At 41.2% G+C, this 13,135-nt stretch overlaps 1 protein-coding gene across 1 annotated transcript; it reads left to right on the top strand.

Moving 5' to 3' along the window:
- The first annotated feature begins 1,451 nt into the window (after window positions 1–1,451).
- On the top strand, window positions 1,452–2,417 carry LOC148521269 (olfactory receptor class A-like protein 1). Its single transcript, XM_088475471.1, has one exon. The coding sequence runs from the start codon at window positions 1,452–1,454 to the stop codon at window positions 2,415–2,417; it is 966 nt and encodes a 321-aa protein (XP_088331597.1).
- The last annotated feature ends 10,718 nt before the right edge of the window (window positions 2,418–13,135 follow it).

The following is a 13,135-nucleotide window of genomic DNA, read 5'->3' as shown; positions in this document are numbered from 1 at the left end:
CCCAGGAAGGTTAGGTTTAGGGTGCGGGGAGGGGGGGTTAGGTTTAGTCATGAACGCGGGTAGGTTAGGGTTAGGCACTAGGGGGGAGGTTAGGGTTATGCACCCCAAAAGGAGGGTTAGGGTTAGGAGGGAGAGAGGGGAGGGTTAGCTGTACTTACCTCCGCTGTCTGGATTTCCTCCCTTCAGCCAGTCGCTGTCCGGATTTGAACCAGCGGCTATACAGCCACCGGCAATACAATCCCATTTCCTAAATAATATAGAGCAATAACCATCGCTGTATAAAGGAAAAAGATGGACGGTGCAATAACACAATATAACACAATTTATTAAAACCAACAATTGTAGAAATTATATCAATATAAAAAGTCCATGATATGAACTGAGTAAAAGTCTATGCCTGTATTGAATGACTGGACCTAGTACAAACTCCTATTCATCCCAATTTGAAAAAATAGATACAGGCTTATTCCAGACGCGAGGTGAGTAAATGTTTTTTATGGATTGTATATTTATGTAAAGTGTGCTACATGGGATTGCCTTTATCTTATAGACACATGATTGTGTCGATTTTAAGTTTTTTTTAGGATGGACAGTGCGCTTTGTTTTTATCATGTGAGTAATTAATTTCTGGTGTAATTAATTAACCAATTACCTCTAAGTATATAGAGGGCCAACAATATACATATTTTTTATACTCCTGAAGAAGCTGGGTGTTAACATTATCCAGTGAAATGCGTTGAGTGCTGTCTGCCTGTACTAATATTGGACCATCGTTTGGACCCTGCCATACTCCTTCCCAGGACTTGTTGCTATAATTTGGAACTTTCCATGCTGACTCCTTATACAGCTGATACAGTTGCATTTTGGATGCTTAAAGGACTGTGTAGGTGATTGCCACACCATTGCATGGTAAACCAAGTGCCCATCTATTACAGACAATATATATATATCCACAGCCAATACTTCTGCATCCTGGATGCTAAACGGACTGTGAGGGTGAATATCATACCACCTCATGGTAAATTAAATGCTCATTAACCATCTATTTTTTCAAGTTGGGATGAAGAGGAGTTTGTCCTAGGTCCAGTCATTCAATACAGGCATAGACTTTTACTCAGTTCATATCATGGACTTTTTATACTGATATCATTTATACAATTGTTGGTTTTAATAAATTGTGTTATATTGTGTTATTGCACCGTCCATCTTTTTCCTTTATACAGCGCGGGTTGTTGCTCTATTGTACTCTTTTTATTTTAGGGATTGACTACCCCTTTATACCAGCTGCATTGTGACAGCGCATCCTATTTTGTTATTGTGTTTTGCCATTTCCTAAATAAGTAAGACATTTTATTTTCAAAAACGCTCTTGATTCAGTGATGTAAAATGTGTAAAAATAGCTAGCCTCTAAAAGAACCAATATTTCTTATTTCAGGTACTGGGCTGCCCACATGGAGCCCCATCTTATTCTCAAAGCTTTGGGGTTTTTGTTACTGATGATAATCGGTATCCCAGGAAATATCTTCATTTTTTTTCAATTAACCTACGTAAGAATACTTGAAGGGAAACTTCTTCCGACCAACATAATATTGACAATACTGTCTTTTGTTAATTTTCTTGTAATCATTTCACGAGTTATTCCACAGTCTCTGAACGCTATAGGTGTTGAGGATTTGCTTGATGACACAAAGTGCAAACTTGTTATATACACCTACAGAGTAAGTAGGGCCATGTCTATATGTGTCACCACTTTGCTTAGCTGCCACCAGTGTATTCTTATTGCCCCAATAACACAGGTTTGGGTAATCCTAAAAAAGAGTTTGACACAAAGGACAATGACCACTGTTTTAGTATTCTGGGTCATTAATCTTTCAACATATCCTTTCTTTGTCCTGAATGCTAGTGCCTCGAAAAACATAACTTCCCAATATACTCTTCACTTGGTCTATTGTGATGCAGACTTCTTAAATTATAAATCATATGTTATTAGTGGATCATTTTATGCTGTTCGGGATTTCATCTTTTTGGTAACAATGACCCTGGCAAGCAGCTACATGGTGCACATTTTGTTTCATCATGAAAGAAATATGAGAAGAACGATGGGCTTGCAGGGAGCCAAGAGAAGATCAGCACAATATAAAGCTTCAAGAGCTGTCGTTTGTTTGGTTGCCCTATATGTTGTGCTCTTTGGACTCGACAACTCATTGTGGATCTACAGTTTAACTCTTTCTAATGTGAGTCTTGAAATGAATGATATTCGGATATTCTTAGCTTCTTCATATGCAACTCTAAGTCCCATACTAATAATAACAACCTACCCTAGACTACAGCTTAGCCGGATATTTTCACACAGAGAGAGACCTTATCAACATGGTCATGTGTACTATATCACAAAATGGTCACACAGCAGTAATTAAGGTTTGCAGAGATTCCAGATCTCCTAGTATGACCACACACCTTATTTACTTCTGACTTTGTCCAGAACCTTATCACAAAGTGACCACTGCCTCATTATGACAGGACACACAACATATGACAGGAACATTATAAAAATAGCAAACTTGTTATATACCTTAAATCATCTTAAATCATTCCATAGCAATATAACCGGTACAATCTTGATGTTTTCAAAGTAGTTGAACAACACTGACCCGAGTAGCCACTAAAGAATCCAACATGCTAAACAGTTATAGCCATGCCAGCCTTGACACTGAAGAAGTACTGTATGCTCATTGCATAAAGGAAAATTAATTACAAATATTAAAAAGCAAACTGGTTAATAAATAATTACAGACTGTGTATCAGAAAAGCAAATAGACATAGATTTAGAAGCAGAAACACCAAATCAATTAACCTCAACCTTGAGATAAATGTTATGCCCCCAGTTAGAAACATTTATGGAGGCTTTTGTGGCCAATCAAGTTTGAGTGGTTTAACAGTAGGACTAAACAGGCATTTATATAACAACTACCTCCACCAGGACAAATGGATCTTGAGACAATAAATACACAGGAAAGTCTCTCGTCAAAAAAGCGCTTCTCAAACTGCAGCCACTATTCTTTATATAAAAAAGTTCAACTTTACTGTCCCAAAGATACTGTATATAAAAATTAAAAAAATTAAAGAATATAGCGGCACTGCTTTTCCTGTTCAGGTTTCTTTACCAAATCTTCCAAATTGTGACCCCTGGAAACATTCTGTCCAAATTTGTGTATATATAGCAAAAAGAAGGATCCCCCCCCAAAAAGGGTGTTCACATATATATCCGAGTAAATGCAGATCCAAAGTCAATCACTATCAACAATCCTTCTATCCACTTGAGGGAAAGACAATCATTACTACCAAATCAATATATAAAAAAATATTTCCTTTATTAAAAAATGTTTCCTCATAAAAAGGTGCATGTGTTTTCTATCAGCCAGTATTAGTATCAGTCAGAAATAAAATGATATATGGAGCTCACCAGACCTTCTAGGAAGCCAACTTCATGCAGTGAATTGCACCCCTCTGTTCATAGGTGTTACTCTGGAACCCCAATAGGATGGTGACCACGGTATTCATCCACCCGTAGGTGGTTGTCCTCCCAGAGCTTCTGTGTGACTCCAACCACTGGTCTTCCTTTAGCCCCACTCCTGGGGTATAACACACTGCTGACTCTGCTGTTCCTCCAGCTTGATAATGTAACACCCAGCACCACCTTCCGTTAAAACATACTATCGCTTCCACCTGCTTTGATGCATTTCAACCCTGGATCGAGTCTTTGTCAAAGTACAGGTGTAAGCAATCTTTGCCCTAATTTATACGCCAGCTAGAAGATCCGGTATGCTCATTACAGACCACTACTACATCATCCAGATTGCTGTAAATTTTAAAGGGATATACAAGTTTACAGGAAAAACTTCCATCTTTCATATATGGATCAACAATTGTACATATTGACTCATTAAACCCTAATTTAAAATCCCAAACATAGATATATCACATTATGAAAAGACAATTATCAGATAAACTATTTCACTTTGAATTCACTGTTGAGACCTTTCGGATGTAGTGTGTTTAATTCATATATCCAGAGCATCTCAGCAAGCGCAAAAGCAGTACTCAGAGCCGTAACTAGACTTTTTGGTGTCCTGTGCCAGAAAGAGCATTTTTCAAATATGGACATAACGCAACCAAAAAAGGGGAATGGCCTCATGGGGAAGGGCCAGGGAAGAGATAAAAGTGGCCAGGAGATGCTGGGGAGGAAATAAGAGGAAGCTACAAGTGAGAATGATAATAAACAGAAAATTGACAGGCCTGAACAGAGCTCCTTGTTCTGCAGTGCCCTGTGCCATGGCACAGGCCGCACTACCCTAGTTACGGCCCTGGCAGTACTAACATCATCCCTTCTCCAATTCCCATTAATTTGTTCAATCACTTTGAAACTTGAGACAAGTCTGCAAACAATATCTTTGTATTCATCACAGAAAAGTACAGTAGCAGATGGGGAAAATATTTTTCTAAATCATAAATGACTCACAATACCAGACTTCAAAAAATGAAGGCATTCTCCAGCACTGTCACCAAACACTGCTGCAAGAGTAATCAAAAAGGTCTAGATCAAGGAAGAAATATTAATGTATTGGAGGGAAATGAAAGAGATCAGGGAATGACTGTAAATGGAGGGTTTTTCACATACCAAAAAAAATAAATAAAAATGTAACCCTTGACAATGAATAGTTAAATCAAGCGTCTTTAAGGGGCCTTGTTTTTCAGCAGCCAAATGGATTACAGTAAACGATCACCTAAAGCTGCATTTTTTCTACACCCAAAAAGAGGTTAATAAGGCTTATTAGATCATTAAAAGACCTGAAACAATAAAGAACCTAAAGGTATAAACTACTTATCTTTCCTTATATCTTGTCTATCGAAATAAGAATATGTCATCACTAAGCAAATACCTGCATTAGATACAGTTGTTCAGATGCTCTCAGCAGGCTACATCATACTGTGGCAGTAACAAATTACATATTCCAATGGACCTAAAATCATATTGGGGTACCAAGCTAAATGAAAGAAAATATGGCCCAATATTCTTGCCGAAACAGGTTGCCAAACCAATGCACAAATCTACCATGGAACCCCATGCCATCAACATACAGAACAAACTGCTCCCAATCTATCAAAGAGGGTTGGGTAAGGGATACCGGGGCTCAGCAACAGAGTAAGGATACCCACATCTGTCAGTAAGTATCCTAATTCTACCCCTACCCCTAACCTTCCCTCCCTGCACCTTCAACCTAACCTCCCTAATCCTAACCCTTCCCCCCTAGTGCCTAACCCTAACCCTCCTCTTAGTGCCTAACCCTAACCCCTCACCCTAACTCTACCCCTAACCCCACTACCTACCATTGGGATGCCAGCAGTTGGGATGCTGACGCCGGGATTCTTACTGGTGTCGGGATTCCGATGCTGCATTCTGAGCACCTGCATCCGACAGCCAGGATTTCAACTGCATCCCATCAAAGACATCAGAGTACATCAGTGTACAATAACACATTTATAGTCTGCATTTTCCAAGATGCTGAGACTGAATGGAGTTTCTCGAAATGGGTTTTCCAGAATATGTTAGTAAAAAAATGTGTGACAATAGTGTGCACCGTAATGATATTCAGATAACCTGTAGCTGTAAATATATCAACTCACCCTTGATAGGTGGTAAGCAAGTATTGGACAGAAATCACACTGTTAGCTTATGGTGGTTGCTCAGGCAACATTGCTCTCTCTGCACTGCTGTGATTTTCTTATTCCACAACAATATATTAGGAGACACAATGTGATGCTACGAGCAGCGGCTCATACTACCTTTTTACTGCAGGAATATACCCATAATGCAGTCCAAATCCCCTGTGTGGTGGCGTGCGGTCATCATAAAAATTGAAGAAAAGAATCCAATAAAAAAATGTGCATGTGCAGAATAATGGCATCGGCTAGGGGCTGCATCTCCTGCAGTCCTAAGAAGCCAAATATCTCTGCCATAATAAAAGAAGAATCGGCTTCCTACTGAAAGCACTTTCTGCTATGGATAGTCTGACTTGTGATTAGCAGACAGCACTTCCAATGTGAGGGCACTGCTGCTAATTTGCATGCAAGAGGACTGGGGGATCACAGGGGAGTGGCTTTACTGGTTTACTGGGGAGAATGTAGCCATGCAGGCCCTGTTTAAAATCTACCACTGGATGCTACCATGGTGCACATCAATTTGGAACCATATATATTATACTTTCCTACATTTTCTGGAATACCCATTTGCTATTAGATGACCTCCCACATATCATCACCACAACCATATTGTACACGATATAGATATATAGATTATATATATAGATTATAGATTTTATATATATATATATATATATATATATATATATATATATATACAGTACACTAAAGACATATACCTAGTCTAATACTCAAAATGGATGAAATTCATAACCGGATAAAAACCTTGAAAATTTCTCTTGAAGGGGTACACAGTATTTACTAAAGGTTGATTTTAATTTGTTATGATCGATTTAAAAATTACATTTCTTCAGAACTGGGAACTTTTATATTGGACCAAATCCTAGCACTGTTAAATCACCAATACAGTATTTTGTGTCTTTTGTTCTTTTTTGAATTCTGTAGTTAGACCCTCATACCGAAGACACCCAACAAACAGCCATGGGCCCACAATTAAATGTGTGTAAACATATTTATTTTATTAAAATATGTTTATAGAAATTATACAAAGATCAGCTTACATACTGTAGAGTAGAAAAAGTAATAACCACACTGGGACCTAGATGTATAGCAACCTCCTGTCTCACCCCAAAGAGGGTATAAGCTCAAGACAGTAGTCCCCTTAGTGTTGGTATAACATATCCTTTCAGACTGGTGCTGGTTACAGTGGCAAATGCAGGATTTTGAAAGGGGGGTTTAAAAAAAATATATTATCCTACCACCACCCATCCCGAGAAAAACATACAGCTGACACCTGCACATCATCTAATAAATATTATCCCCCCCCCTCCTGGGAAAAACATTCAGCAGACACCTAGCATCATCTAATATATATTATTCCCCCCCAAAAAAGCATACAGCAGACACCTGGCATCATCTAATAAATATTATCCTCCATATAATCTTCCAAGGGGACATATAAATATGCTTAATTTGTCATATATAATGATTAATGTAGAGAAATTTGCATTAACATGTCCTAAATTAAATGTGCCACTTCCAATGCTTTGTTTAAATATAATGGTGCAATTGTATTAAGAGTGAATACGCAGTACATATATCTTTTTGCTAACTTACTTACTCTACGTTCATCTAGTTTAAGTTTCTCTATTGCTTTAAATTTTAATAAGGAACTGTTAGAATTATGTTTCATCATAAAGTGTATAGAGACAATACAGTATGTGTCATAATTTTTTTTTTTTTATTGCGTATGTGTTCTTCCAATGTAAATTAACCTACACAGGCATATAAATATATAACATTACTTGTCAGACAGTTCATGGTGGTTATCATTTTAACTTATTTAGTTCCATCTGACTTCATAAACAATTTTCTCTCAGGGTGAACTAATTTACACATTGAACACTGGTTACAGACAAAAAACAGCAGAAGAATGTTATATACTGTAATATAATACATGATTAGAATTATTTCTACTTTGTACTCTAAGGAAGCTAGGGGCTACAATCTTCTTTAAATTATGTGCTTTTTTTGAAAATGCTATCAGGTTTCTTTGGGAGTATTTTTATAAAACTGGATCCAATAATAAAGTGCCCCAGTGTCTGTTAAGTGACTTATAAATGATTTTATTACCTGCACTGTATTTAGTAATAAACGGTACAACATAATCATGCTGTTTTGGTTTTTCTTTATAAACTTACAATTGTTCTCCATCTATTTTACTAAATTTTTCTGCAGCTTCGGGATACAGATGTGTCCATGCTCATCTATGCCAGCAATGCGGCAAACGTGCGCACTCATTGCAGCATGTGATTTGCCACGTATTCCACAGTACACCAGGCAGCAGCAACATTTGCACCATGCAATCCTATGAATCACGGTAGCGAATAAGATGTACACGCCCATTCGCGGGTGTGCCACTCGTGGCATACGTACAGTGGCAAGTCGCAGCGGCAGCAAAGATGAGCACATCTGTATTTCCTAACAATAAATCTCTGACTATACAATGTTATTTGTTTATTAGACTATGATACTTCTGTACAGTTACGCTTTATGTGAGAAAACTGGGAAAATAATGAAGATAGTTATTAATACAGTAGCTACATTTTTAACATAATTACTAGTCACGATTTTCGGATTGGGGACCACTTATAGCAACAAGTCCAGAAATTAAATCTCCTGAATATTAAACATGAATTTAGGTTACATCTATTATTATTAAGTCCTCTATATCTTTTTTATTCCCTTCCAAATTATTATTATGTCATCTACATAGTGTTTATAAAGCTTGACAGCTTACTTATACTATACATGTTTATAAACACATTGTCGTTCCCTATCTCTTATAACTAAATTTGTAAAACGTGGTGTGAATTCCATTTCCGTCACCATCTGGCAGGTCTACAACACAATCACAAAGGGAGAGAGAATGTATCTACACAATTCAATTTATGACACTATATAGTAGGGGTGAGCGGGTTCGGATTTCTGAAATTCAAACCCCCCCTGAGCCATCCCGATCCGAGGCTGATCCGAGTCAGGCTCGACTTTTCCCGCCTGACTCGGATCTGAAATCGAGGCAAAACGTCATCATCCCGCCTTCCGGGTCTCGCGGGTTTTGGATTCTATATAAGGTACCCGCGTCGGCGCCATTTTCTCACTCGGCTGTGGACAGTGAAGAGGGAGGGTGGGAGTTAGGGCTGGCTGGGCTGTGTAGTGTAGTGTAGTGCAGTGTAGTGTTGTGCTGTGCTGTGCTGCGCTGTGCTGCTGTTGTCCATAGGGGCTGTGTCCACTCCTCCAAAGTCCATAGGGGCTGGCTGTGTTGTGCTGTGCTGCTGTTGTCCATAGGGGCTGTGTCCACTCCTCCAAAGTCCATAGGGGCTGGCTGGACTGTGTTGTGCAGTCAGTTGTCCATAGGGGCTGTGTCCACTCCAAAGTCCTGTGCAGTGTCATAGTCCTAAAGGGGTGCTGTAATGTTGTCCAGGGGGTGCTCTGTCCATCAGGGGTGCTCCCCCAAGTGCAAAAAAATAGATATTTTTTCTGTGTCTGTGTATTGTGTGCGCAGTAGCCGCACGTGCATCAACAAAGTTGCACCAAGTGTGCGCCTGTGTCATAAGTAAAGGGCCGGCTGGCTTGACCATTAAAGGGCGCTGTAACCCCCAAAGCGCACTCCAAAGCAAATAAAAAAATATTTTCTGTGTTTGTGAATTGTGTGCACTGTGGCTGCACGTGCATCAACAAAGGAGCAGCGCCAAGCGTGCGCCTGTGTCCCATAAGTAAAGGGCCGGCTGGCTTGTCCATTAAAGGGTGCTGTAACCCCCAAAGTGCACTCCAAAAAAAATAGAAAAATATATTTTTTTGTGTTTGTGAATTGTGTGCGCAGTAGCCGCACGTGCATCAACAAAGTAGCGCCAAGCGTGCGCCTGTGTCATAAGTAAAGGGCCGGCTGGCTTAACCATTAAAGGGTGCTGTAACCCCCAAAGTGCACTCCAAACCAAATAAAAAATAATTTTCTGTGTTTGTGAATTGTGTGCACTGTGGCTGCACGTGCATCAACAAAGGAGCAGCGCCAAGCGTGCGCCTGTGTCCCATAAGTAAAGGGCCAGCTGGCTTGTTCATTAAAGGGTGCTGTAACCCCCAAAGTGCACTCCAAAAAAAATTGAAAAATATATTTCTTTGTGTTTGTGAATTGTGTGCGCAGTAGCCGCACTTGCATCAACAAAGTAGCGCCAAGCGTGCGCCTGTGTCATAAGTAAAGGGCCGGCTGGCTTGACCATTAAAGGGTGCTGTAACCCCCAAAGTGCACTCCACACCAAATAAAAAAATATTTTCTGTGTTTGTGAATTGTGTGCACTGTGGCTGCACGTGCATCGACAAAGGTGCAGCACCAAGCGTGCGCCTGTGTCCCATAAGTAAAAGGCCGGCTGGCTTGTCCATTAAAGGGTGGTGTAACCCTCAAAGTGTGCTCCACAAAAAATAAAAAATTCTCCTTTTTTTTCTGTCTTTGTGAATTGTGTGGGCTGTAACTGCACCTGCATCCTCAAAGCAGCAGCGCCAAGTGGGCGTCTGTCTGTTAAAGGGTGGTGTAACCCCCAAAGTGCACTCCAACAAAAATAAAACATTTTCTTCTGTGTTTGTGAATTGTCTGCACTGTACGTGCATCCTCAAAGCAGCAGCGCCAAGCGTGCATCTGTCTGTTAAAGGGTGGTGTAACCCCCAAAGTGCACTCCAACAAAAGTAAAACATTTTCTTCTGTGTTTGTGAATTGTCTCCACTGTACGTGCATCCTCAAAGCAGCAGTGCCAAGCGTGCGTCTGTCTGTTAAAGGGTGGTGTAACCCCCAAAGTGCACTCCAACAAAAATAAAACATTTTCTTCTGTGTTTGTGAATTGTCTGCACTGTACGTGCATCCTCAAAGCAGCAGTGACAAGCATGCATCTGTCTGTTAAAGGGTGGTGTAACCCACAAAAGTGCACTAGTCTCCAACAAAATTAAAAATTATTTTTCTGTGTTTGTGTGTGCCTTAGCCACACGTATATATCAATGTAACATAAATGGAGGACCAAACTTTCTCCGATAAAAATAAATAGGGAAAGATCAAGAACCACTTCCTCCTAGTGCTGAAGCTGCTGCCACTAGTCATGACATAGACGATAACATGTCATCAACGTCATCTGCCAAGGCCGATGCCCAATGTCATAGTAGAGGGCACATACAATCCTAAATTACAAAGTTCAGGAAAATGACATTAAAAAAACATTTAAATCATCTGAGGAGAAACGTAAACTTGCCAATATGCCATTTACGACACAGAATGGCAAGGAACGACTAAGGTCTTTCCCTATGTTCATGACTAGTGGTTCAGCTTCACATGACGATGGAATCCTTCCTCCCGCTAAAAAAATCAAATGAGTTAAGCTGGCAAAAGCACAGCGAAGAACTGTGCGTTCTAAGAAGATATCACAAATCCCCTTGGAGAGTCCAAGTCTGGTGGCGGTTGCGATGCCTGACCTTCTCAGCACTGGACGGGAAGAGGTGGCTCTTTCCACCATTTGCACACCCCCTGCAAGTGCTGAAAGGAGCACCCACAGTCCACTTGCTGATATGCAAATTGAAGATGCCACTGTTGAAGTACAACAGGATGAGGATACTGGTGTAGCTGGCGCTGAGGAGGAAGTTGGCGAGGAGGATTCTGATGATGATGTGGTTTGTTTAAATCAGGCTCCGGGGGAGCAAGTTGTTGTCCATGGGATGAAAAAGCCCATCACGGTCATGCCTGGGCAGAAGACCAAACATTCCACCTCTTTGGTCTGGCAATATTTCTATCCAAATCCAGACAACAACTGTCTTGCCATATGTACCATATGTAAAGGTGAAATAAGTAGGGGTAGGGACGTTAACCACCTAGGAACATCCTCCCTTATACGGCACCTGCAGCACGTTCATAAAAAGTTACAGTCAAGTTCAGAAACTTTGGCTAAGACCGTAAGCAGTCCAGGGACACCTAGATCCCATTGTCCTGTTGTATCCAAGCGCCTGCAAACCACACCGTCAACTCCCTCCTCGTGAATTTCCTCCTTAGTCAGGATCGGAAGTAGTCCTGCAGGCCATGTCACTGGTGTGACTGACTCTCCTATCCAGGATTCCTCCGGCAGATCCTGCATTGCTATGCCTACTGCTGCTGCTGCTGCTGTTGCTGCTGCTGGGAGTCATTCATCATCCCAGAGAGGAAGTAGGAACACCACTACTTTTACTAAACAATTGACCCTCCAACAGTCCTTACCGAGGAGGATGAAGTACGACAGCAGTCATCCTGAAGCAAAACGTATAACTGAGGCCTTGACTGCTATGTTGGTGTTAGACGTGCATCCGTTATCTGCCATTAGTGCAGTGGGATTTAGACAATTGATGGAGGTAGTGTGTCCCCAGTTCCAAATCCCATCTAGAGTCCACTTCACTAGGCAGGCGATACCGAGACTGTACAGAAACGTCAGAAAAAGTGTCCTCAGTGTCCTGAAAAATGCGGTTGTACCCAATGTCCACTTAACCACGGACATGTGGGCAAGTGGAACAGGGCAAACTATGGACTATATAACTGTGACAGCCCACTGGGTAGATGTATCACCTTACGCAGCAACAACAGCAGCGTCACCAGTAGCAGCATCTCAGAAATGCCAGCTCGTTCCAAGGCAGGCTACGCTGTGTATCACCGGTTTCAGTAAGAGACACACTGCCGACAACCTCTTAGAGAAACTCAGGGAAATCATTGCCCAGTGGCTTACCCCACTTAGACTCTCCTGGGGATTTGTGATATCAATATTGTGCGGGCATTACATCTGGGCAAATTCCAGCACGTCCCATGGTGCAGAATTTTCTGAAAAGCGACAGGGGCGTGCACAAGACTTTTGGGTGGCACGAAAAATTTCTGGCCACTTTCGCCATTCAGCGACTGCGTGCCGAAGACTGGAGTGCCGAAGACTGGAGTGCCAGCAAACACTCTTGAACCTGCCCCGCCATCACCTGAAGCAAGAGTTTGTGACGCAGAGGAACTCAACCCTCTATATGCTTCAGAGGATGGAGGAGCAGCAAAAGGCCATTCAAGCCTATACATCCACCTATGACATAGGCAAAGGAGGGGGTATGCACCTGACTCAAGTGCAGTGGAGAATTATTTCTGTGTTGTGCAAGGTTCTCCAGCCCTCCAAACTTGCCACACGTGAAGTCAGTTCAGACACAGCCAGCTTGAGTCAGGTCATTCCCCTCATCAGGCTTTTGCAGAAGCAGCTGGAGAAAGTGAAGGAGGAGCTAAGACGGAGCGATTCCCTCGGCATGTGGGACTTGTGGATGAAGCCCTTCATTTGCTTTGCCAGGATTCCAGGGTGGTCAATCTGTTGAAATCAGACCACTACATTTT

This window comes from Taudactylus pleione, unplaced genomic scaffold (genome assembly GCF_031769625.1).
Source record: "Taudactylus pleione unplaced genomic scaffold, aTauple2 ptg000172l, whole genome shotgun sequence".
NCBI classification, from domain to species: Eukaryota; Metazoa; Chordata; class Amphibia; order Anura; family Myobatrachidae; genus Taudactylus; species Taudactylus pleione.
This window is presented reverse-complemented; position numbering and strand designations above follow the sequence as displayed.

Bases quoted from the DNA above. Each gene is read 5' to 3' on its own strand.
- LOC148521269 (XM_088475471.1), top strand. From the start codon at position 1,452: ATGGAGCCCCATCTTATTCTCAAAGCTTTGGGGTTTTTGTTACTGATG.